This window comes from Nelumbo nucifera, chromosome 3, assembly GCF_055504915.1.
Source record: "Nelumbo nucifera cultivar China Antique chromosome 3, China Antique-T2T, whole genome shotgun sequence".
Lineage (NCBI taxonomy): Eukaryota > Viridiplantae > Streptophyta > Magnoliopsida > Proteales > Nelumbonaceae > Nelumbo > Nelumbo nucifera.
Genome location: NC_142651.1, coordinates 105,402,549 through 105,429,009, shown reverse-complemented (window position 1 = coordinate 105,429,009; position 26,461 = coordinate 105,402,549). Strand labels below are relative to the sequence as shown.

The 26,461-nt window shown below is 35.3% G+C and overlaps 1 protein-coding gene across 4 annotated transcripts; it reads left to right on the top strand.

Moving 5' to 3' along the window:
* The first annotated feature begins 15,885 nt into the window (after positions 1-15,885).
* On the top strand, positions 15,886-25,052 carry LOC104598845 (calmodulin-binding protein 60 B-like). Of its 4 annotated transcripts, none has more exons than XM_088901415.1 (9): positions 15,893-16,771; positions 17,259-17,368; positions 17,463-17,538; positions 19,490-19,542; positions 20,151-20,644; positions 22,192-22,352; positions 22,456-22,653; positions 23,284-23,455; positions 24,272-25,052. In XM_088901415.1, exons 1-9 carry the CDS (start codon positions 16,676-16,678, stop codon positions 24,778-24,780), a joined length of 1,869 nt encoding a protein of 622 aa, XP_088757541.1. In that variant the 5' UTR covers positions 15,893-16,675; the 3' UTR covers positions 24,781-25,052. The 4 variants fall into 4 exon arrangements, with proteins under 4 accessions (XP_010259391.1, XP_088757541.1, XP_088757540.1 ...); XM_088901414.1 differs by having other exon boundaries at positions 15,902-16,771; positions 17,444-17,538; XM_010261089.3 differs by lacking the exon at positions 17,259-17,368 and having other exon boundaries at positions 15,886-16,771.
* Positions 25,053-26,461: the final 1,409 nt, after the last annotated feature.

Below are 26,461 nucleotides of genomic sequence, written 5' to 3'. Positions count from 1 at the left end.
AAGAATAAATAGTAAAAATTAAAAAGTAGAAATTTCTAACAATAGATAAATAGTCCCAAAACAACCTAAAGACCAAAAATCAAAACCTAACCCAAATCTATATATATTAAAACTGGTCCTGTCATGTCAGCGTAGCTCTCCGCAGCAAACCCCCTTCCTAATTTTCTGTTTTTTTTTTCTTATTTTTTTTAATCCACATAATTGTAATCGGCAGCAAACCCCCTTCCTAAGTACTATTTCTTCACTCTCTTTTTCTCATTTTTGACTCTTAATCCTGACTGTATTTTCATTTTCTCACCGTTTTTCTATGACATATTGCCAGCGACTTCTCTAGCAGCTTTTTAGACGTATTTCCGGGGCAAATGGGCTAGAAAGTAGAAACAGCCACTGAAGAAGTCGCCCCATGCGTCGGTTTTCGTTGACACAATTTATGTATGCGGGTTAAGATTTAAGAAGATGAATTATCCGGTCTATCCCTGGAAACAAACACCACTCACGATCTTGCTTTGTTTCTTCTCCCATCGTCCCTCACTTTGCAATGTAATATTTGAGACGTTGTGGGCTCAATTAAGTTATTGTTGCTCTGCTTCACGATCTTGCTTTGTCACTTCCCATTGTCCCTGTAAATGAACCCCATCGTCCCTCACTTCTCATCGTCTTGTAAATGAATCCCGTTTACGATCTTGCTCTGTATCTTCCCATCGTCCCATACTTCCCAAGGTGATATTTGAGACATTGTATCGTGGGTTCAACAAAGTTGATGTTTCTGTGGGTGATTATTTGTGTTTTAGTACTTTAAACCATTAGTTTTTCAATTCCTAATTCGCTTTATACCGTTGCTGTTAAGCTTGAGCGTGGTGGTGTACCCAATGGTTTAATTAGCATTTTCTGTTAGCATTGTTATCACTATTGTGCTTTGGTGCTTTTTTAATATCGTTGTTGTGCTTTTTGGGTATCAGTTTATAAGTTTCTTATAATTTATTCCTTCCTTTTTACTCTTCTTTTGCTTAATTTGTTCCTTGCGTTACCCTTCAGTTTCTTAAATTAATTAGTTGATTCCAGTAAGAAAGAATTATGAAAATTTTTTATTCTTTAATTAATTAATTAATTAATTAATTAATTGTTCCATTTGAATCTTTATTTTCTTGAATTAATGCACATCAAAAATCATCGGTAGGGGGCACACACATGAACTTATCCTTTTTTTTGTTCTCCATTTTTTTTTGCATGAGAATTTTCTTTTATGCAGCAATGTTTAGTAACTACATCATATTGTACTTTAACAGTACTATAGGTGGTTCTCTCCGAGGCTCTGGAAAAATCAACAGCAAAGGACTTGAGATTAGAGAGTTTTTTGAGCATTAGTTAAAGACTTCTGTGATCTACTCTATGTTGATCCTTATAATCAGGTAGCTAAAGACTTCTGTGATATATCAAGTTGGTTGCATATTTAATCAAATTTCATAGTTGCATCAAGTTGATATAAAATGGTCAATGATGTGATGCAATGTCTTTGAAGTTCATGTAAAATGTTATATTGCACGGCTAAGTATTTGGCAGGACTTTCAAACCAAAGAAATTTCATGAGTTACAGGTTGAGATTGTGGAAGTATGAAGAATATAACTGATGGGGCATATGGTTTTGTGGTTTCTTCTAATTTAAGGAATTTCATTGTGGCTGCAGGTGAAACTTTTGAAGTTAAACAAGGCATTTTGCAAGTTAGTTCCTAGCTATCTTTAGAGCTCTTCTTTTTGCTTTTGAGCAGAACTGGAAGATCTTGGAGATTGAATCAGACTCTCTGTTACAACCAGTGCAATTGTTGGGAAATTTAATAGTATTCCTTGGAAATGTCTTTAATTATATTTTGATGATATTTATCATTTTGCTTTTAAGTTTGCCTATATTAACTTAGTTAAAGAGAACTATTAATATTACTATTCCTTGGGAGGTCCAAGGTAAATTACATGGTAGCATACTTTTCACTAGATAACAATAAAAAAGAGAGCTACAAATACCTTCCCTATAGTTGCTATAACGTGAATGCTCAAAAAGTATAAAATTTTAGTTATTGTTATTATTATAATTAATAACCAAATACAAATGGGGGAACAAAATATTATAATGTCAGAACATAAAATTATTAATTAATTTATATTGAAAAATAAAAGATAAATTAGTGCAACTTTATTAGTAAACTACCAAAAAAAACATATTTAATAACAATTAAAAAAATTCAATAAATCCCCATAGTTACACAAATGTAATAATTTTTTTCAAAAATTTTCATAAAATTACATTTTTTGTAAAATAACATTTTCAAAATTAAAAGATATAAAGTATTTGAAAGTTTATTTAAAATGCGTTAAATAATTATTGAAAATTATTAGAATATTTTGGAAATTTTAGGAAAATTTATTACATTTGATAGATTTTGGAAAACCATTGAAAAATTATGTAATTTTCATTAAAAATTATTAAAGATAAATGACTATGGGACATGGAAAACTATAATTTGAACAAATAATTACACAAATTATTAAGATAAATTAGTATAATATTGGAAAAAGGAAACTATTGGTTAGTTTATATTAGAAATTATAAGATAAAATAGTATAATTCTGTAAGTAAACCATTTAAAATGAAAATAAATTATTTAATAAAAATTTAAATAAATTTGAATAAATTTTCAAAATTAAGTACAATAAATTTTTCAAAATTTTCATAAAATTACATTTTTGAATATTAAAGACAATTTAGTGTACTTTTAGAAATTTACCATGTGGTTGATACTCAATATATCATTTTGATCATTTCTATCATCAAATTGAATATTGGGTTGATGAGATAGTGTTTTCAAAACTAGATTAAACCAGATAGTTAGACCAGAAAAATTGGGAACCGGACACCGTTTCACTTAAAAATTGCTTTTTGTCCAAAAATCGTTTATTTGGTTAGCGAACTGCTAACCTTGGCGGTCGAACCGTCAACCTGTACAACAGTTTTTGGACTTTTTTTTCTTTTTCTAATTTTTTTTTGGCAGAGCGAGTCATTTGTTTGGACTGAATAGTTAGACCGTTCGACCCTAGAACAATTTTCTATCCAGTCCAATTTTAAAAACCTTAGATGAGGAGTGGGTGCCCTACCTTGAGCTTGGCTTGGTGTGCGGCATGGCCTGGCCCAAAGCCCGACCCATGGCATGACATGGGCCCGTGTGGGTTCGAGTCGTGGGTTGTGTTGAATCGACCCCCCAAATTATCCTAGAAGAGGGAGGCACGACCCGGGACACCTCGTAGGCCATCATGACACGACTCGCACTTTGTGCGGGTTGTGTTGTGCCAACCCAACACAACCCGATGAGGAGTGGGGTGCCTTACCCTTGAACTCGCCCGACATTGAGGAATGGTTACCTTGCCCTAAACCCGCGTGACATTGGGGTCGGGGCAGGGATGGGGTAGAGTGTCGTGACTATGGGGCAGGGAAAGGGATGTGGTGCCCTGCCTTGAACCCACCCCATTGTTATTCCTATATAATTGTTAATTATTAGTGGAATTAATAAAAATGTTAGTTTTTATAATTATTTTATTTATTTAAAATTAATAAAGATTTCATTTAAAAATAATAAAAAGAATAAAAATTATTAATATTACTACAAATTATTAATAAAACTAAATTTATTAAAAAATATTTGTTCATATTCAATTAACAATAATTATTTTTTATAAATCAATATTAAATGAAAAATAAAATTATTAAATCTTTCAGATTTTCCCATGTGTAGGTACATAGTGGTTGCTAAGCCTTACCATGGTACCTACACCGTACATCGCACAGGTCCTTACTAGTAAAATTACAAGTTGGGTCAGTAAAGGCTTAGGTCGTTGGACCTACCCAAGTTGCACGAATAAGGCACACCATAAGCATAAACCCATCCCCCAAATCCATGTCCCCCAACTAGGCTATCAATGATATTTGAAAATTTGTGGCCCAATTCAATATCTAATCCAATTATCTCATATTTAGATGATGTTTTATGTAATCGGATCATATTTGGATTTGACTTCATCTAATGTGATTATATTATAATATTTTTTTATTTTAATATATATATATATATAAATTCAATATATTATATTTACATTATTTTATTATATATAAAAAATGAAAAATATTTAATTTTTTGTATTAAAAAATTAAAGCCAAATCGGATTAAATCCAAATCTGATATGAATCCATTAATATTAGAATTTGAATCCTATGACTTCAAATCCAATTGGATTTGGGATTGGATTTGAAAGCAAGTTTTCAATAATAGGACTGAATTGGAATTTTGCCGAATTCAATGACCTAAATGAATCAGCCCAAATTAAATTTGTCCTTAGGGCTTAAAGATGTTTTGGATTTAGTTTTTTTTTTTAATGTTTTTAAGTCCATTTTGCTTTTATCTCTTTGCTCTTACCATTGAACTGATCAACCATGAGGCTATGAGAGGATGCAAATGGCTTAAGATATCGTGATTTATTTTTGGGCAAATTTCATAAACTATCCTTATAGTTTAGCTAATTGACTAACTCTACCCTATTGTATACATATTGTCTTAAAGTACCCCTACTGTTTTTGACAATTGACACCATAGGTAAGTGTTAATGGAAATAAACGAAATGTCAAATTTACCTTCCACTATTTTTCAAATTTTCAAAATAAAACCAAACTGATGAAGAGATCCTCCGATGCATCATCTTGCTTTGCAACACCAGATTGATGGTGGGCACGGATGGGCCAATTCGTGTGATATCGATGCCTTCCAAGCTAAAGCAAACACTGAAAGGTGCTACGAGTGCCAATTATTAAGTTATGGGTACCCTGCCAAACAAGTTGAAATCTACAATTTCAGCTCTTGAAACACCACTCTTTCAAACCATTTGAAGAACCAAAGATTGTGCTTCTAAAATTCTCTTACTCCTGACCAAAATGCGAATCATCGCACTCAATGAGTACATAGAATGTCTAAAACTTGAAATTGTCCCTAGAAAATCTATAAACTTTTTACTCAACAACAAATTTGATCTATATTTGTACAAAATGTTGGCAATGATCTATGGATTCAAACGTCAAGACAAATGGTGTAAGGAATTGAAGTTTCCTTGTTTCAGGTTCAGCAAAACCTTTTCTACAATGAAGATATCCGAGGTAGATGTAGGTAAATCCTTTGGGACTTCAGATATGGGTCGAGGCAGAGGGTTTCCAATTAAAGAATCATTTGTTAGTGTTTCAGGGATCATCTTCCAGTTAAAAAAAAATATGCCAGAGATAGGTGAGAATATTGAGAAAGTACTGTTGTTGGGTGTTTACTATTCTCATCAATAAGATGATGAACAATGACTGAAAGTCTGAAACAAAGGGAGGGGGAAGGGGGAGAAGAATGGAGGGTAAATGGAAGAGAAAGAATGGCAATAAGGATGATAAAATGGAGAGAAAACAGATGGAAGGAAAGAGAGTTCTAGTTGTCGCCATTATGCTTTCCTTTCGATATTAAAGATGATGAATAGTAACCACAGCCCATTAGATGTTACCACTGGAATGAATATTGGATTCTGAACTCATTTTGGACTCCTAGACGAGAAATGGACACGGAAGGAGAGAGAATAGGGTTGAGGTCAGAGAGGGTCACATGTGAGAGCAAAGATAGGGAACAATAAGGGTATTTTAGGAATTTAAAAAAATAAAAATTATGTAATGTCAAATGTAAACAAAGTGTGATGTAAAATTAACGATAAAGGAAATTTTAGGTAATTATTAAAAACAACTGGGTACTTTAAGACAATATGTAAATAATAAGAATAGAGTTAGTAAATTGTAGTTTAAGAAAATTGCCCTTTATTTTTTGGAAAGAATAGAGAAAAACTTTATATTATGCTAGTGTAATATCCTTTGTCCTCCTTGTTTTTAACTTTTACGTACTTCGTTTGAATGAAATGAATGACTTATCATTTTTATGTCGTTTTAGTAAAAAAAGTACCATGGCGGGCGAAACTGAAATTGGGTTACCTATTACTTATTTTTGGGGTAAATTACAAAGACCCCCTCGTGCTATGGGGTTAGTGGCAAAGTCCTCCTAAACTTTTTTTTTGCGATAAAATCCCCCTAAACTTTAGCCGTTAGACAAAGACCCCCCTTGGCCGTTAAGTCAGATGACAGAAAGCGTTAAATTATTAAAATACCTTACTAAACTTTTTTTACTTTTTTTTTCTTACCCTTTTTTCTCTTTAAACTTATTTAACCTATTGTTTTTCTTCTTTTTGAGTTTCACTTCACATACCATGATTATGGCCTTGATGTTTTCCACCTAACTGAAGTTGCCTAGACTGAAGCTGGGTTCCTCCCTCCTCCAAGAAACAACGGTGAGAAGATCTGAAAGTGGAAAAGCACAGGAACCCATCAAGGCTCACTCTCCTTACCTCAGAAGTGTGTCATCTTTCAAGCATAGAAACTGAACCTCGATTGACACAAAACTGACAACCCACAGTGGTAGAGAATCTTCTTGGATCTGTGAAAACGAAGAAAGAAAGAACAAAGATCCAGCAACTTATTCTTTTCCTTGTTCAAAGCTGAATTGAGGAACCAAGATAAATTCCAACTTTCAGAGCTTCAAGAGGCTGATTTGAGAGGAGAGAGAGAGAATCGCCCATAACCACACCAGCCTTTTGGGGGTCAGCACTGGTTCAACAAATTGGATAGACGAGTGTCTTCAATTACCATGAATCCACACAGTTAGCATGAAAGCTGTGCCTGCAAGGAAGTAGTCTGCACTTGTCACCTACCTTGAAATTCTCAAAGCAAACAACACAGTTAATGGGACTACTCCCCTTTTCTCCTGCTTTGAAATCAAAGCAAGGAAGCCTCTGCAGATCATCATGCGACATGCTGTTAGCTCCACTGTTGGCCCTCTCAACCAAGTTTTGTCTAGTGAACCCTCTCCTCAAAAACCTCCCAACTATACAAATATGAATGAAGACCATGACACAGATACCCACAAATAGCAATATCATAGAGATGGCGACTGCCATCACCACAATTAGGGGTGAGCATAATTCGGTTAAAATAAAAAAATCGAACCAAAATTTTGATTTTGATTTAACCGGTTCAACCTATTTGGTTTTTCGGTCGGGTTCAATTATTCTATTCAGTTTTTGTTAATTTCGATTTTCGGTTTCGGTTACCATATTTTCCAATTCGGTTAACCGAAAAAAACGAATTAATTTTATATTTATATATTTTTAATATTGTTTATATTATGATTTATAATTTTGTATTAGTATTTAATTAATTAATACATATATGGAATGGAAGATTGACCATTAACCGAATTAGTAAAAAAGTAGGCAATTATTTAGCGTATTAGACACGTTCACGTTATCACTTAACACTTATCACGTAAAGTCCAAATTGGCAAATTCCAAAACAACAAGAAATTCCAAAATAGAAAGAGAGAGGAGAGACTCTTTCAAGCAATTCCAGTGGACCAGTTCCGGAATACAGACCTGAGACTCTGAGAGTTGGATCAGTTGAGACTTCCATAGACCATAGTTCCATTCCAGAGTCCAGAGTTTCCACTCCGGTTTCCAGTTCGGCACTGCACTTCGTCTTCCTCATCATCTATTCATCTGTTCGGCTATTCCAGTCAACTCCAGAGCAAGAGCCAAGAGCAGACCAGACTCCATCACTCCAAAGAGGCAGAGAGCGAGATTCGAGAATCCTCCCACACAGAGTTCTTCGTCTGCCGCAGTTCAGGCAGGCACTCCGCACTCAGGCACTCCTTCACCGCCAGTTTACAGGCTTACAAGTTACAACAACCAACGTGTATTTCTTTTTCTTCTTCTTCTTCTCCAGAAGTCCAAAGTCCCAACACTCTGAAAGTGACACTACCAAAGGTTGAAGACATTCTGAAATTCTCTAATCATTCCTTTTACCATTAACATATACTTGAGTGGCTGCTCCTGGAGTTTGGGGGACAAGGAGCCGTAGATGGGTTTGGTGGGCCTATAAACTTGTCGTCCTGTTTATCTTTACGAGTCAAGGAGATGGGTCACGATAGTCGATACTAGAACTTGATGCGTGGAACACTTGGCAATTATTGGGACCAAATTAAGTCACTAAGACCTTGTGCCTAATCACTAATGGCGAAGAATTTGTCATGCTGATTGCTTGTTATGTTTTCCTTGAAAGATAAAATACTAATAGATAAAGTGACGTGGCTCATTGTGACATTAGCAAATGCACTAGCCGTTCAAGTAATAAAGTAGTAAGTGAAGTATCGTTTCCACGAGGATTTAGGAAAAATATCAATACTAAATTGAGTACTTCTTATCTGATTAATAAATAAATTAAAACTTTAATGAAAGCTACAAATCATAAACTAAAATCTATCTAAATCATTGGCCCAATTGCCTTCAAATCAGGTTAGAAGAGTAAGTAGTAAATGTCAATCTCAGAATTTAGCAATGTATCAATTTGGATCATTCGAATAAATCATGATTGAGCCTTGGTTTGGTCAGACCCCAAGCTCATGAACAGTCTCTTTCGAGTGCATGTTCAATCTATGCATGAGTGATGATCCCCATATCTCTATCAAAGATCTAATCCTCATGCATGCATTTCTTCAAATACATCTAAGGTATCAATTCAAAACTGAATTGATCAACAATTGAATTGTGCAAGTTATCTCTGATCTTGCATCCAATTCAGTTCTTGAATAGTAGATCTGAATTCCTAGAGTCTCTTTCAAGCACTCTAGGAATTCCAAGCTTTAGATCCCTTCGACCAATTTGAAATTTGCAGACATGGATTCTCTTTCAAGCAATTCAGATCTTGCAATCTCAGATTTGAGAATTCAGATCTGAGTTTTGAAAGTTAATTGGCCGAATTAATCTACAATAACACCCTTATTCAAGAAACTTCAAGTACAATTCATGACCATTCGAATGAATAAAAAAGAATTAGACTGCTGAACTGAAATTTTACAAGCTGAAATACATCAAGGAAGAATGGAAGAAGGAGAAAGAAGAAAGAAAAATATAACAAAGAAATTGAATTCAAATTAAAGGAGAATGAAATTACAATTGAGTTATTACAAAAGATCTTTGAATCACAAACCCCCAATTTCGAACTCACATTCTTCTTCTTGCTTGCTTGACTTGAACTTCCTTCAACCCTTCTTCTTCTTCTTCTTCTTCTTCCTTGCGCTTAGCCTTCTTCTCTTCTCTTCTCTCAAGGTGGCTGAACCTCTAAGAGTGGGTGAGCCTTCCTTTCAAGCAATTGAACACCTCTCCCCCCTCCTAGAGGCCTCCTTATATAGTTTTTCAAGGGGGCTCTTGCCATTTCTTAAAGCCTCTAGAATGGGGTGTATTACATCAATTTCTTGAACTTTCTAGAGCTCTCTTGAAAGCCTCCTAAGGGCTGCTATTTGGGCTGCACTTAGGCTCTCTCTTAACACATGATAGCTATACTTTGAGTTGTCCTTTTGGGCTGAGAATGGGCCTTCTTTGCTGGGCCGAATTCTACTCTTAGCTAGGCTTTCTTTTCTTGGTTTTTTTCAAGGAATCCACTTGCTCTTCTTGGGCCGAAGTGCTCTTTCTTGCTTCCACAATCGGGTTTGGCTGAATTTGGTCTTTTTGAACATTTTTTCCTTGCCTTTTCCTTATTTTTCTTGGATTAATTACCCCTGAAACTTATTCTTAGCATTAAGCTGAATTAAGGCAAAAATTAATAAAACCGACATAAAAATCCATGCTAAAATCCTCAAAAATTATAGATAAATTGTAGGTTCATCATAAAGTGAAACTTATAGTAAAATATTAGGCCTCCAATTGCATTATAGATAAAGTGAAACTTTAGTAATCAAAATTTGCCATGCTGATTGCTTGTTATGCTGATTACTTGCATTATATTAGAAACGTTTGCTTTGCTTGAAGAGGAAGGGGGATTGTTAGATATGTGATCCGAGAGGAGGAAAAATAAATGTAAAAATCGGTATTCTGATGGTGATTATATACTTGTGTTTTTCTGAATACTAAATTGTTTCAATAAATGATAAAAGAATGAAAAAGGACAATCTGGATTGACTAATAAACTGACAATCGGAGCTATCAAGTTTAGCTTGTCTTATATTTCTTCATTCTATCACAAAAGTAAAAATAAAAAAGGGATCCTTTGTCTCCCTATTAAAGAATAAAAATAATTAGCTGAACATATTGAACTGTTGGCATTTAATTAGTTAGATTTTCCTTTTTTTTCTAGAAGTTAAAATTTAAACTTCATGTCTACTACTTTGGATTGTTTACTTAGCTTCTCTAAACAACCTAGGATTCTTCATATGACACTACTTGTTTACTTTGCTTCTCTGAAATATCAGGTCATGGCAAACTGGATTCCTTATTAAATCACGAAGAGAAAACGTAAAGGGGGGATTTGCAAAAATAAAATGGGGTTATGGGTGTCATCAAATCTTGTGTTTTTTATTTTATTTTCTTTGGCTACTAATTACTTGTAATATATATACTTGTAATCCATCTGATGAATCCGGCTATTCTGTTTGTGGAGTGTAGACTCAATTTGGAAATTGATATTTTTCTTCAATGGTCATCCCAACAATGACTTAAGTGAATTATGATTGTAGATGTTCAAGTATTTTATTCCATTTGTTTGTTAGTTTTAACATATATCTTATCCTTTGTGAATTGTGATTTTAAATGTCACAACAAATTGGAGAGACTCCTACCAATATTACTGAAATTGGAAGTCCACACCCCCGGTCATGACCTTCCAACCAAATGGATTCGATGAATGTAGTTGTTAAAGGAAAAAGAAAAGTGATGAAGCCAAGGTTAGAGGTATGGGACCACTTTTCCAAATTTATCTCAGATAATGGTGAAATAAAGGGTAAGCGCAACTATTGTGATAGAGAATTTTGTTGTGACTCTAAGAAAAATGGGACAGGCTCATTAAGGAACCACATGAGCATATGTAAGAAAAACCCCTATAGCTTAGAGGCAAAACGATCACAGTTAAATATGCAATGGAGGGGGATGGTGAAAACAATGAGAAGATGAATTCCCTTAGTTGTTGGAAGTTTGACCAAGAGGCCATTAGAAAGGGCTTAACTGAGATGCTCATTGTTGATGAGCTTCCATTCAAGTTGTGGATTGTGAGGGCTTTAAAAAGTTTATGACACTTTCTTGTCCTAGGTTTCAGATTCCATCTATATGGACTATTGCCAGAGATTGTTACCAATTATACCTAGATGAGAAATTAGAGTTAAAGAAATTCCTAAAAAATTCATGCCAAAGGATTTGTCTTACTACATACACATGGTCTTCTTTGCAAAGAATCAACTACATGTGTTTAACGGCCCACTTTATTGATAATGATCGGAAATTGAAAAAAAAGGGTTCTTAACTTTTGTCCAATTTCTAGTCATAGAGGAGAGGCCATTGGTAAGGCGGTGGAAAAATATTGGATTGAATGGGGGATTGATAAAGTCTTTACTGTTACAGTTGACGATGCGAGTTCAAATGATGCTGCAATTACATACTTGAAAAGGAAAATTTTTAATTGGGGAACTTGTATTCTAGATGGGAAATTGCTTCATATGAGGTGCATTGCACACATTATAAATTTAGTTGTGAATGATGGCTTGAAACAAATGGATAAGTCTATTAGTCGTGTTCGAGAGGCTGTGAGATATGTGAGGCAATCTTTGGCTAGGTTGCAAAAATTTAAAGAATATGTTGAGGTTGAAAATATTCAAAGTAAGAGTTTGTTGTGTGTGGATGTTAGTACTAGATGGAATTTGACATGCCTAATGTTGGATGCAACTCAAAATTTTGAAAGAGTTTTTGAGAGGTTTGAGGATCATATCCTCATTTTAGAAGTGAACTTGAGATGGAGGATGGGATTCCTACTTGTTTTGATTGGGAGAATTTAGGAGGCTAATGCTATTTTTACAACATTTTTATGATCTCACAGTACGGGTTTTAGGCTCCTTGTATGTCACATCAAACAACTTTTTCCATGAAATTAATTTAGTTGAGTGCCTTTTGCAAGAATGGGTAAACATTGAGGACAAAAATTTAAGGGAGATGGTAGAGAGGATGAAAGGGAAGTACAATAAGTATTGGGGAAACATTGAAAAAATGAATAAGTTGATATATATTGCAATTGTGTTAGACCCTTGACACAAATTAGAGTATGTGGAATTTGTACTTAATGAAACTTATCAAAGTGCCAAGGGTCAAGAATTTGCAAAAAGAATTAGGAAAGCCTTGTATAAGTTGTATAATGAATATAAGAGTATGTTTGCACCTCAAACGAGAAGTGGACAAACTACTGAAAATGTGAAGTGTTCAATTTTAAGTGAGACAGAGAGTGAGCAATCCCAACAATCACAAGCAAAGAAGATGTTGATGATGTCTCGATTTAAAAAGTACAAGTCAGTAAGTGGAGGGGGAGATGCTAAATCAGAGTTGGATATATATCTGAATGAAGATACTAAAGAGGGACAAGGTAATGACGACTTTGATATTTTAAAATAGTGGAAAGTTAACAATCTTAGATTCCCTATACTTTCACAGATGGGTCGTGATGTATTAGAAATTCCCATTTTTACAGTTGCTTTTGAGTCCACTTTTAGTATTAAAGGACAAGTGTTTGATGCATTTAGGAGCTCTTTGACACCTAAGGTAGCAGAAGCACTTATATGTACTCGAGATTGGACTCGGTCATCAAAACATGCAATTAATGTTGAAGAAGATTTAGAAGAGATTGACAAATTTAAAAATGGTAATACTCTTTTTTTGTTTAAGTTTCATATGCCATTTCTAATGATAAATTGATATTTGTTTAGTCTTCATAAATGATTAATTGATATATTTTTTTCTTCCCTTCTAGATTTACCAAAGAGTGCATCGGAGCAAAGAATCGTGGTTGATATTTGATTATTAAATCCATTCCTATGCTTATTCTTGGGTAAGTTTTTAAATTCCATGCTTATATTGTATGTTGGACTATTTTGTATTTACTCACCTTAATTTTCTAACAAGGGGGCATTTCTTTCAAATAGATATAGCAGGTGGGACTTGGGAGGCAAAGTCTTTGTAGAAATGCTGTAGTGGTGTAAGTTTCTTTTTGTGGCAAAGTCTTTGAAGCTTTGAAAGTTTTGGACTATTATGTATGCTTCCTATTTTGTTTGGCGACTAGAATCGCTCATTCAAGAATGACAGGACCTTCTATTATGTCTTTATGGCAAACAGGACCTTCCTAGTTCCTATTTTGTTTGATTTTTGAAATGCAAGTTTTTTGTCATATTTTAACAGAGCGGCCATTAATACACCTTCTGCATTCATTCTTTGTTACAGAGATACAGTAGTACAAACCAAGAAGATAGTTGATGCCTTACACGGCCTTGTTCTTGAATTTTGACCCTCATCGATCAATTTATTCTTCATCTGTCTGCATGTATTATTTATTTGTTTAACTTTCTACCTTGTCTTTTTTTTTTTGCCTGGCACACATTGTGTCTAATATTTCCTTGGTTTGGAAATAAAACTTCAGATAGAATAGAGAACTAGAGTTGCTGACTGCTGGGGAACATGAAAAGTATTTGTGTTCTCTTCCCCATACCCACTCCCAATGAAACCAAAAGCAGTTAAGTGAACTTCTGGTGTGGCTGATGGACAAGATTGCCTGGAATTTTGAACAAGTGTATAGTCTTGATCAACAATTTTTTGGATTTGTCCATGAACGTGTACATATTATTGCATTTAAGAATGATCAAATGTTCTGGATGTGGTAGAATTCCTTGATAGTATAGCTTATAAAGATTTAAAAGTCAATTTAAATGTAACATATAGAAAAATGTACTTGTATTTGTGTTGTCCTGTTGAGTGATAGAAATAAAAGCTTGAAACTAAATACATCATGCACAGGGGTTAGAAATGTCAAAAGGCAGTATCTTTTCCTCTTGTTAATATGGAATGATCTTGATGTAATATAGTTACATTAGACTTGGTTTTTGTGTCAGTTGTCAAAACAGAAAATAGGATTACATACATTGTTTTCCTTAGGTAGTGTCACAAATATTTTGGGAAGGAACCTACAGATTTTACAGAGATCATCTTCTTGTCTAACCTACAGATTGCACAGTTTATTACAGAGCTACCTGAGTAAACCTGCATTAATCATCTTTTAATACTACTAGTGCAAATACTATGATCCTTTACTTATCTAAGGTTAAACAATACTGAGTTAAATCATTAGCTATTGACTGTAAGGGTGAGCATAAAGGAAAGCAAAAGCTGTTAGAACTTATGTTTCTTCTATTCTGTAGATGTTTGGTATTGGCTTATATCCTATAAGCTAACTAGCTAAGAATGCAGCAAGGCCCAAAGCGGTACAGCCCAGCCTACTTAATTTTCTTTTGGGTTTTGGCATTGTTGCCAAATTTGTTTTTCCTATTTTCTATTTTTTATGGCATCTGTGTTCAAAATTCATAACTTCAAATTAATCGATCCACTTAATAAATTTATTGAAATTTAAATAATTATACAAAAAATATTTTGGTTAGAACCGAAACAAAATTTTGGTTCAGTTTATTTGGTTTTTCATTATTCCGGTTTCGGTTCGGTTTGTTATTTAGCTAATCCGGTTTTTGAAATTTTGATTTTTTTGATTCGGTTTTGAATGGAAAAAACCGAATGCTCACCCAGCTAGATGTGCATTGCCAGAGAAGGAAGAGAGAAAGAGAGCAGGTGAGAACCAATTTAATTACAATCTCCAAAATTAAATCCTCATTCACCATTGCTATGTGTGAGCAACAGAAGAACCACGTGCTTCCCCTACTCTTTCTATATATTTAATAAGTACAAGCATTAAAGAAAGCATTAAACTACCATTTATTACCGCCTACCCAACCACCACAAAATTCCCAAGCAACCGTGCAGGAACAAAATTCCCAAGCATTAAACTATCATTTTTTCCCTTCCAATTTGTCTTGTCTGACTCTTGACCCACCCAAGAACTTCTCCATCCAACGTTTCAAAGATGGATTAACGCGTTTTTTTCTTTTTAATCTCAAGAATTGGGGTTCTGGGTTTCTAAAATTCTTGTTGTTAAAGCTTTGTCCTTATTAATTGTTTGACAGAGCATAAGGAGGGGGGAGAAAGAAGTCAAGAACAACCAAAACCAAAAGTAGAATAACAAGGAACTGATTTCCGAGAAGGGGGAGGAGAAAAAACAACACAGTTGATGTCTGTTGTGTTAGAGTTGAGGTAGTGGGTGCACGAGTCACCAGAGAAGCTGCCATCGAGGTGGTGGAGCCATGCACACACTCACTAAATGTTTAATGTTGGTTTAAAACATTTCACTTGTCAAAAAAAAAAATTGTGGTGACTATGGCCGAGAGTAACGAAAAGTAGAGGAAAGCGGGAAAAAGAAAGGGAAAGAGAGAAAGGGGAAAGGGAAGAAGAGAGATTGAGGAAGAGTGAGAGAAATGTGAATGAATATGAGAAAGAAGGGATTATCACCGCTGTTGTTCGTATATCGTGAGATTGGTGAAGATGAACAATGTTTTTCTCTCAATTGTCCAATAATTATTAAAAGGGTAATGTGGGGATTAGAAGGTAATAATTATTTCAATGGAAAACTAACGGAAGGGATCCTTGTCCCAGGGGGTATTTGTCGCAAAACAAGGGACCTTGTAATTTAGCCTTTTTTATAGAAAGCGACGAATGAATAAGTCAGTTTAGTCAATTGCATTTATCAAACCAGCTCTAAATAAGAATTGGTGGAGGGATTGCAATTTTTGTTAAATTCGCCAGTTCAATCAGATTTAAGAATTTCAACAGATAACATGGATGGTTGAAACCTGAAACTTCAACTCGTTCCCAATGTAATAATTCAACTTTGGATCGGAATATGAACGAATCAAATTTGGATTTTATCCAATCTGATTGCATCCCTACTTACCGCAGGTCTGCAATCTAAGTTTACATTCCAGCCTTCCAGGTAGTTTCTAGTCGCCGGAGATGTAGACGTTTTACTTTTTCCAACATCAATCCAGCTTTTCCAGGTAGTTTTCAGTCGCCGGAGATGTAAACATTTTCCTTTTTCCAACACTGAGGACTTGTCCAAAGTCCAAATTTACCGCCCCGCCCACGTTGAAACTATGCAAGATATCCGGAAAAACAAAACCCCACCTAAGTCGCTGACTCGCAAGCACTGACCTACCGATACCGATGGTGCTGTAAACGGGAATTTTCGTGACACAAAAGAGAACTCGACAAGTCAATGTGCTTTACAATCTACGGGAGACGACGATCCAACTTTATTATTTACTTCGTCTTTTAATCCATAAAAAAAACAACATCAATCCCACAGACGCCTCAGAATCTCTTATCCTCCTTCCTCTATGTGGAGCAGGGGTTCAAAAAACTGGTTTACTCCCTTTTTACAGCAGAAGAATGCGGGAGACAATGGACAATGACCTGTACAGGGAACTAGAATCCTGGGTTCGATCTTCTACCCATCTAATGTATTGCATATTTTTGAGTTTTAATTTAGGGTTTCAATTCAAACCACTTGGAGTGGGAGAAATTCAAACACCATGGAATTTGGGTCCCTTTCATGCTGTCATTTTACGGAAGAAAAGCGCGTTGTGGACTTTCTCTGCAACTTCCACCTCCCTTCGCTGCAGCTACTCTTGGTAGAAGATCTGCTCGGGTACGCGTGGATGCTAACGTGTTCTTTCACATGCTTGTTACCCAATTTTTATTTTATCTATTTCCCTTCTTTTGCTATTTACTGAATTTATACTCTCCCTCTCCCAATAACCTTTTCGGTTCTTGCATGATTTAGTCTGTTGACTTTTTACTTTAGGGTTGTAGAATGTCTGATTCGGATTATTCGTTCAATGTGCCCACCATATACAAGAAGATAATTTTATCCTTGTATAATTGTTTTATTTGGAGAAGCGAAAATTAAACATTATTTTTTATGGTTCTTGTTGGTTTACCAGTTAACTGATCTCTAGTAAACTTTTGTGAGCGTGTTATTCACGTCTTCTGTGAGGCTTCCGTGCACCTTCGCTACGGTTGAGTTGTTTACTTTTAGATTTAAGTACTTGTGTTGGATTTTCCGGTTCGAGTTCGAAGTTATAGGTTGGTAAGATCGGGGCTCTGGAGTTTTGGTTGTTTTCTATTTGATACAGTTGTTATTTTTTTGGGATTGCTCAATGGCACTCAAGAGATATTTTCATGCTGAGAATAATGCCTTGGAAGTACCAGTTCAGACATCAAAGCGTCGACATACGCTTGCGACGTGGGTGTTAATTTAGACTCTAGTGATAAATGTTTCAATTTATGTCCTTTAGCTGTTCGACTATGTTTCTTAAAGTATTTGTGCTGTTTGACAGTGCTGTAAGAGAGGTAATGAGGGGTCTTTCTATGCAAGATTTCTTATCCAAGTTGGAACCTTTTCTGAGAAATGTGGTAGGACAATTCTTCCTTTTTGTTTGTATTTAATGAACCAAAAGCTGTTAAGTTCATCTCAGTATTTCAAGAATTTAGCTATATTTACTCTCTAAAGGTTTTTGAAACTTTTGATGCTACTCAATTGAAACCAATACTCATTTTTTTCTTCATTCTTATTCCACCTGACATGAGGTTGTGGTTGTTGTTGATGATTATTAATTTAGTATGATATTGAGAAACTGCACTTTTCCCGTTATTTAGTTGTCTGTTGTGCAAAAGATCTTGGTATTTACCTCATGCTTGGTATTTTTGGGTAGTATAGAATATAGATAGTTTAACACATGATTGTCTTTTTGGGCCCTTACTAATGTATAGCTTCTTGTGTACATAGGCTTGTATCAACATTTGTCTTCTAAAAATATCTTCATATTTAGATCTTTGCTTTCCATCCAGCTTAAATTCGGAATTTGAAGTTAAGCTATTCTGTTCCAAAAATTTTAATTGAACAGTCATATTGCTGTTGTGTTCCTGTTACATTTTAGGGTTCACTAACTGTTTGACACTTTTCTCCCTTTTCTTATTGGTCATGTTAATGAAAGCATTTCTCCCCCTTTCCCAGGAATGGCTGTGCCTTTGGTGGTTTATTCCTTGTCTGAAAACCACTCCATTATATATAAGGAAAAAGTCCTACTCAGGTCACATAGGGAAGGTTGCCAGACAAATCCAATTCTTCCCCCCTGCTGCATGGAGGAAATATTTCGTTTATTTGAACTGTTCATTGTGTAGGGCCCCTCTAGATTGATCACATCCACTTTGGCACTTCCCAAGAGTCCACATCAGCCTTGTAACTGACCTTGTATTGGAGTTTCCCACAAAAAAGTTATAATATTTTAATCTAAAATACTTCTGAGTTGCACTGGTCCTAATTTTAGGTCTCTAGCTCCACATGAATGTCAGTTGAGGATGGATCTGCCAATCATATATATCTTTATTGAAGGAAAAGTATTGGGCTGTATTAAACTTGGAAGTTTTGCTTCTAACTCGCATATTATATATGATTAATAGATCCATGGGAAAGCCAGACTTGATTTGAGGGTTTATATCCATGGTTTATTAACTCCCTCTCCAGATTCCTTGGGATGGATAACAAGTCCATCTAGGTGCAGATAGTGGAGGTAGTCTTTATTGTTGTTTCTGAAGTCTTGTAAATTGGAGAATAATTGATAGTTTCACAGCAGAGAAACTGTGAAAATTAAGGTTTTTATTAGATGACTTCTTCTTGGTTGAGCATCTTCTTCTAAATGATTTTGACCATCAAATGATAAGCTATCTGCATGTTCCGATAATTGTTTATAATACTAATCTTGTGGGCAACATGATTTTATGTACCTTGAATTCATTGTTTTCCACAGCTTCTAGTAAAGTTATAATGCATAGTGGATCTACTCTGAAGTCTAATTAAAGCCATTAAGCATCTTTGTTTAATTTTTTTTTTTTTTTTTTTTGATCAGCAACATCTTTGTTTAACTTCACATGCATCATATGCTGGGGAGTGCTCCATTTCTCTAAGCAATCTAACCAGATCTTTCTTGTGAACATTGAATTAACCATATACATTTGTAGGCATCAAAGTTAAGCATAGCTTCTGTAGACAATAATGTGTTTTAGTTCCCTTATTTTGTATTTGATTTGTTTAGGTAAGATAAATGAGGGTGTTAAGCTTGTTTGAAATTGAATAAATGAGGATAGTGGTTTATAGAATGTCGTTGTATCTTACTCGCTCTCTGTTTAGCGATGTCTGAAAATGGTCCATCTTTTACCTGAATGGATTTGCTTTTTGTATGGTGATTTTCTAATTGGCTTTTGCATGTTTTGTTGGAAATATCTAGTGAAGGAGCTAGATGGATATTGAGCTGCTTCTTTGAAGTATATGACTTAAATCTGCTCTACCTTTTTATCTGCTAATTAGGTCCGGGAGGAGGTGGAGCGTGGAATGCTGCTCTATATACACTCATCTCCAAAGTAAGTGTTTTGTGTCAGATATCAGTGGTTCCATTACAATTGATCCATTTTAAGACCAGGGATTTTTTTTTTTTTATACTGAACACAACAAATTATAAAAGCACGATTACCTACTTCGTATTCATGCTTGTTCTGAGGTCCATCTCTCAAGCTAGATCTTCTTTAATACCATTGCTAATATATATGGTCCAATGTTAGGCAGCTCAGTGCACGAGGCTCCCGCCAATGTGGGGTCTGGGGAGGGACAGATGTACACAGCCTTACCCCTGCACATACAGAGAGGCTGTTTCCAAGATTTGAACCCTGGTCACCCAGGTCGCAATGGAGCAATGATCCAATGTTATAACTTTAAATTGTATTTGAAGGCACTATGGTTTTAATGCCTCTAATGATTATTTTACTTATTATCTTTTCAAAATGAATGTTTCTTTGTCATGATGGCTTTGCCCAGCCCTAGAAGGCTTTTGTCATGATTTCCTTGCACAACCTGATTGTGCACACATAGGTCTGCATATTTGTGCCACTTTATTCATTGGTGACTTTTTTGTAGGTTACCATTTATCCACTAATTATAATATAATCTCATTTTCACGGTGACTTTATTGTAGGCATCCTCTCAATCAGATTGAGGCATCTGGATCAAGAGGCTGGCAGTTGCATTTTGTCAATGGATTGCCAGGTACCCTTTTCACAGGCAGCCGGATAGAATCTGAGAATGGTGATCCACTTGAGATAGTCATCATTGATGCTAGTACTAAAAGTATAATCAAATCTGGTCCTCTATCTTCAATCAAGATAGAGATTCTTGTCCTTGATGGTGATTTTGACACGGATGAACAAGAAGAATGGACTGAGAAGGAATTCAATAAGAGTGTAATCTGTGAAAGAGAAGGGAAAAGGCCATTGGTGGCTGGAGATCTGGTAATTACACTTAGGAATGGAGTTGGCCATCTTGGTGAAATCTTCTTTACAGATAACTCCAGCTGGATACGAAGTCGAAAATTTAGGTTAGGAGCTAGAGCTGTGCGAAGCACTTGTGGTGAAGAAAGAATTAGAGAAGCACGAAGTGGAGCTTTTATTGTAAAAGATCATCGTGGAGAGTGTAAGTTCAATATCTTTATAAAATTAACTTTTTACTGTAGTCCCCATTTGAAAATTGAAGAGATATAACAACTTGTTTTATCTAGGAAATTGTTCATATGAAGCCACTGTCTCAAAAGATTTATAATTCTCCTAAATTTAAAAGAAAAAATAACTTTTTAGGCAATCTTTTTACTATGGTAAGTTTGATTTGAATTAAATGTTACAATACTCACATGTCAATGCCCCCCCCTTGACAATTTAGATTGCTTAGTTGCATTGAATTGTAGTGTTATTGGTAATTGAGGTCAAGGTTCAAAGTATCGATATGATACGCCCTGTATTGGGTGTATTGTATCGTATCGTTGGGTTTCTGATACACTTGTTTAAAGGTGTTTTCAGGAAACCAAGTCTTTTTATTTATTAAATAATATAAAAACATATATAAAAAGAAATTTTGACAAAAAACTAAAAAAATGCATATACACTCCTGCTGATACATTGGGGCATGGTTTTCAAAACCGGACCGGACCAGACGGTCGGACCGGAAAAACTGGGAACCGATCAGGTGACCGGTTTGGGTTTTCCCCAAAACCGGATTTTCTTCAAAAACCGTTGATTTTGGTCAGCAAACCGCTGACCCGGGCAGTTAACCGTTTGACCCGGTAACCGGACCCCTGACCGGTTCGGTCTCCAGGTCAGTTTTAAAAACCGTGCATTGGGGTGTATCAATACTTTAAACCTTGATTGAGATTATTGCCTGGTTTCATTGTCAAATACAGATCTGTTATGCAGTTATGCTAATAAACATAATGGAAAATCTGGCTTGTGCAAGTAGAAACATAAGCATTTTTATGTCAAGTGATATCCTAGGAGCATTGGATTCTTTCTTTCTTTCTTTTTTTGTTTTTTTAAATCTTTTTATCCATATCATTCCATTATTTGGGTTCTCTTTGGTCTAGTTGACATATTAAAATCGTTCTCAGCTTCCCTCTTTAGCTCATCAAGCTTTTCCCTGATGAGAATTATATTTACAAAATTGGTGGGATTTTCTTTGTTTGAGAAGGAAGAAAGCAAGGAGACAATAACTACCCCTCATCCATTTGAGTAACCTTGCAATTTTTCTTGAATTTAGGCTAATAAAAAAGAAAGGCCACTGACTGAACAGAGTATCCCTCAATCAAGCGTGATGAAAATACAAAATCACCCCAATTATTTGACACATTTGAACAATTAACAGGGGTAATGTTGTCTTTCAATGCACATTATTAATGAGGGTGCTCAGTTCATCATGGGGACTTACAACTTGGAGGGGCTATAGAATCCAGAGGGCATTCTTTGTTTCTTTCCTTCCAAGTTCAGTGGATTATATTTTACTACATTTCAGTCTTTCAATATTGCCAATATGTTATTCATTGAACACACTTGTCTCACTCAACCTCAGAACTTTGTTTTTTTTTGGCGGATACTAATCTCAGAACTTAGAGACCAAAAAATATAAAATTGGATGATATTTTCATAATAGGCACTTCAAGTAATATAGGGACTAATCTTGATTTGTTTATTCAGCGTACAAGAAGTATCATCCTCCTTCCTTCAATGATGAAGTCTGGCGTTTGGAGAAGATAGGGAAAGATGGTGCATTTCATACACGGCTGGCTTCTAAAGGAATTAACACAGTGCAGGATTTCCTCCGGCTGTATGTGACCGACCAGTCCTTGCTGCGCAGTGTAAGAAACTAATCTCTTGGTTGAACCACAATGACGAAAAAAGCAGTTGTATTTGTTTCATCAAATTTTTGTTTGTATTGACTGTTCATCATGCAAATTGCAGATTCTTGGTGGGATGTCAAATAAGATATGGGACATAATTGTGCAACATGCCACAGCTTGTGTTCTAGATAATAAGCTGTACATGTACTATAATGCTGAACGAAGGATTGGGCTAATTTTTAATTCCATCTTCAAGGTTATTGGGGCAACATTTGATGAATATTACCATTCTCTAGCTGACCTCAATGCATCTCAGATGGTATGTACTTTTTCTCTGGGAACTCAGTTGGACCAATGGCCCTTGTATTCCAATACTGTCTTTTTGAAATTCTTTTTAATTGCATGTTTTGGTCTAAAGAAGTTCACTTTGAACTTTAAAGAAGTTCAATTTGAACTTACAATACATTCCTCCATCTGATTATGTTTGAACTGCACCTATTGGGCTAAAAAAAGGTCATTGAACCTGATATATCATATATGAGTTTCAGATCCATGTATATTCTTTTATGATTAGTTGATTAGGAACCCAAAAAAAAAAAAAATTAAAAGAGGCAGAACATCCAGAGTACAAATATCCACTCACTAGGAGACTAAAGAGAACTGTTAGAGCAACTGCTATAATTCAAATAAAAGTGAATCCACATAAATATGTCCATAGGCTATCTCAAAGGATAAACATGCAAGACAATATGCTCTAATGCATTTCATCCCTAGCCACGCAATCTTGTAAAGATTCAATTTCAGGATTTATCTTAAATAGTTATTCATTCTGAACGCGAATGTATTTTATACTCCCCATCTTAGTTGTCCATTATTTAGATCCATCTGAATGGGGTCTGTTTTTGATGTTTTGTTTTGAGACTGATCAACTCCACCTTTCCATTGGCAGATCTTGGTTGATAGTTTGAAAAAGCATGCTTACAAGAATGTTAGTAACATATTCGAGATTGACGAACCACCCAATGATGGTCCTTTGAGGCATTTGTCTCTACTGCAAGTTGGAGCTGTTCCAGGACCAACCCTGGATATCCAACATCCTGATCTCCTGTTTACAATGCAAGGTATTCCCAGAAGGCAACTTCAAATGCATCTGTTTGGTAGAATGCAAGAATATTTCAACAATGGCCCAGTATTATTGATGGATACCAGAGTGTCTAGTGTTTACCTGTGGATGACCAGTGGAAGTCATGGATATGTCCATCTTCAGGCAATCCTATATGATTCATTATCAGATATCACTAAATGGGCCAGAAGAATGGCATTGGCTGATCAGTTAATATATCATACGATCAGGAAAAAAATTGTGATAAAGAGAACGTCCACATATCTTTTCAATTAGTGTTGAGGGGACCATGTGCATTTTCAATGGTAAGCAGTAGAGTGCCTAGGAAAACCTGACAAGAGGCACTTGCTTGATTTTTCAGGCAGTCATACTGGCCAATATTCCCATGTCTAACCTTGATTTTCTTCTAGGATGGTACATGAGGATAGTAAGCATCATTTGGAAAAAATTCAAAAGGAATCCCACTCTTACATCCATACATCCTTCCTATGCCTTTGGGCAAGGGTTTACCTCATATGTTTGCCATCCTATGGTCCACTCCATTGAAGTTGGTTCATCAATGATGCATCCAGCTTGGTTCAGAGGATTGTTTGATACCAATTACTTGCTTGGGATCCCTTCCCATTTCATCCCGTATCCTCTGTTTGAACTGCTATGCCATGGACTGTCTTGACATTGTCACCAGATAGGTACCTCAGGTTTAGTCCTGTGTTCTTTGAATTATTATGCTTCCATTGCTTTTCTATGCTTCTTTCTCCCCTTCGTCCCCCTCTCTGCTTCTGAATTCTGACTTTTTAAATTTGTATGTGACCAGAATTTTCTGCAGATAAACAAGCAACACAACCAGCCATCGATCATTTGGATAACCCATCAACATTCATTCTGGAGGATCATTCTCAGTCCAGAGTTGGTAACATGCAAGAGTGTCATTCGGTGCAACTGTTTACATCAATAGGAAGGGATGATTCCGGCATGAGAGATTATTTCAGTGAACCGTATGGAAATGCCATGAGTGAATGGGTTTCAGGTGGGTCAGATGGGTCTGTAGTGCCAGGCGGGCATTTGGTAGGGAATGACAATTCTCAGGTTCAGTTCCAGAGTTGGTTTCCATTTCCTGCAACGTGGGGACAAGGGAATGGATTGTTTATCGGTTCAAGTGATGACACAGGCATTAATTTTCTTTCTTCTCTACCTGATTATGTTCATTTTTCTAGGAGTTGTAAACCCAACATGGGGTGGTTTAAGCTTAGGGCTGCAGTAAAATGGGGAATATCAGACTTAGCTGCTAGAAGAAGGGCAAGGCTTTTGCAACTTGGTTATTAAGCGAAGTACCAAGTATCAACCGATGTCTCTACAAATTTATGACTCGGGGTAATTGTAAATTTGCTTCTAGTCTGGAGGAAGGGGTTGTTTTGTTCTCTCTCTCTCTCTCTCTTGATGGTCCTCCCACTGTTGTACTGTACCGAATGCAAGGGTACATTGGGTCGCATGTTCTCCTATTATCTCATTAATGCATCAAAGTTCAGATGCAGTAAGAATGATCCTGTGAACAAGTTTGCGACTGTAACTTAATGTATGGGCGTGTGGTTTATTTCCGTAGAAGGTTATGACATATGTCAACTTGTCCAGTAAATGAGGCATTTATCAACCTGCCTTGTTCTTTAACGCTGTATAGATGCAATATTCAGTAAATGACATTAATCAACTTGCTGGGCCGGGCCGAGCCGGGCTTTCACCTGTTATTAACGTAGCTTGAGCCTAGCTTAACCATCAAACCTAGATCTTAGGCCCGAACCTGGCCTTTATAAAAGCTCGAGCCGAAGTCTAAACTAAAATGATTTCAGGAGGGTTGGTGAACTGGAGTGGAGAGAGAGAGAGACCTGACGGAGTTCTCTGTCATTGGTTGCCGCTTGTCAGAGTGCAGTTGTAAATGCTGTCGACTGCTGTTGGGGAATGGGGACGTCGCCTCTAGCCTGTGGCTGTGTTAATGTATATTCAAAGATCAGAGAATGGGAGATGGGGTGTCACCTTGCCGGAGAACTGAAGGAGATGAAAGATGATACCACTCAGGCGCTCACTGTTGTTACTGCCGGTTGTGATGTAGAAGGGTTAGGGTTAGGCATTTAGGAAAATAATATGTATATTATTATATTTTTAATTATATATATATACTAAAATAGAAAAATGCCATCTCAGAGCCTGAGCTTTCTCTCTTACCCCAACCGAGAACTCTCAGCCCCTCTTCATTTTAGCCTTGCTCCCTCATGAAGCCATGGCCCATCCCTCTTTCCTCTAGGTTTATCCTTTCTGATATCTCTTCCAAAAACCATTCCTAAAATCTCTCTCTACCAAAATCTAATCTAATCTAGCCAAGTGGCACCACTATCCCCCACTTTTTCATAAATTATCTATAATCCCTAATTATCTCCTAAATTATCTCTAATTCCTACTTATCCTATCCCCGACTTTTCATCTATATCTATCAAACAAAAGATTGAATTAAGAAAATTTAAGAATTAATTAAATATTATAATGAAATTATGTAATAACTTTAAAATATTTATTAAAAACACAAAAATTATCATATATTTAATAATATTCATAATTTTATACTTTTATTAAATTCATAACAAAATTATGTACTAACAATAAAAATTAAAATTTTATGAATTATTCAATTTAAATATTATTCAAATAATAAAATTAAAAATTAAAAAAATATTATTCAAAAATTTCAATAACTAAATATTATAAATAAAAAATATTTAATAGTATGTAATCAGTTAAAAATAAATAAAATTTAAATAATGAAAATTTTTAAATATTTTGAATTTTATTTAATATTTAAATAATGAAAATTTTAACATAACTAAATTTTAAATATTTAAAATAATGAAATTATGTAATAAACTTAAAAAAAAATTATTAAAAGTATAAAATCGTTATAGTAGGTTTCATAATATTTGAATTAATAATAATTTACAAAATTAAGAACGAAATTATG

Excerpts from the sequence above, each read along its gene's own strand:
- LOC104598845 (XM_088901414.1), top strand. The coding sequence starts at position 16,656 with ATGGAATTTGGGTCCCTTTCATGCTGTCATTTTACGGAAGAAAAGCGC. Across the intron at positions 20,645-22,191 it reads AAAAGATCATCGTGGAGAGT|CGTACAAGAAGTATCATCCT; the intron begins GTAAGTTCAATA and ends TTGTTTATTCAG. Across the intron at positions 22,654-23,283 it reads ACCTCAATGCATCTCAGATG|ATCTTGGTTGATAGTTTGAA; the intron begins GTATGTACTTTT and ends TTCCATTGGCAG.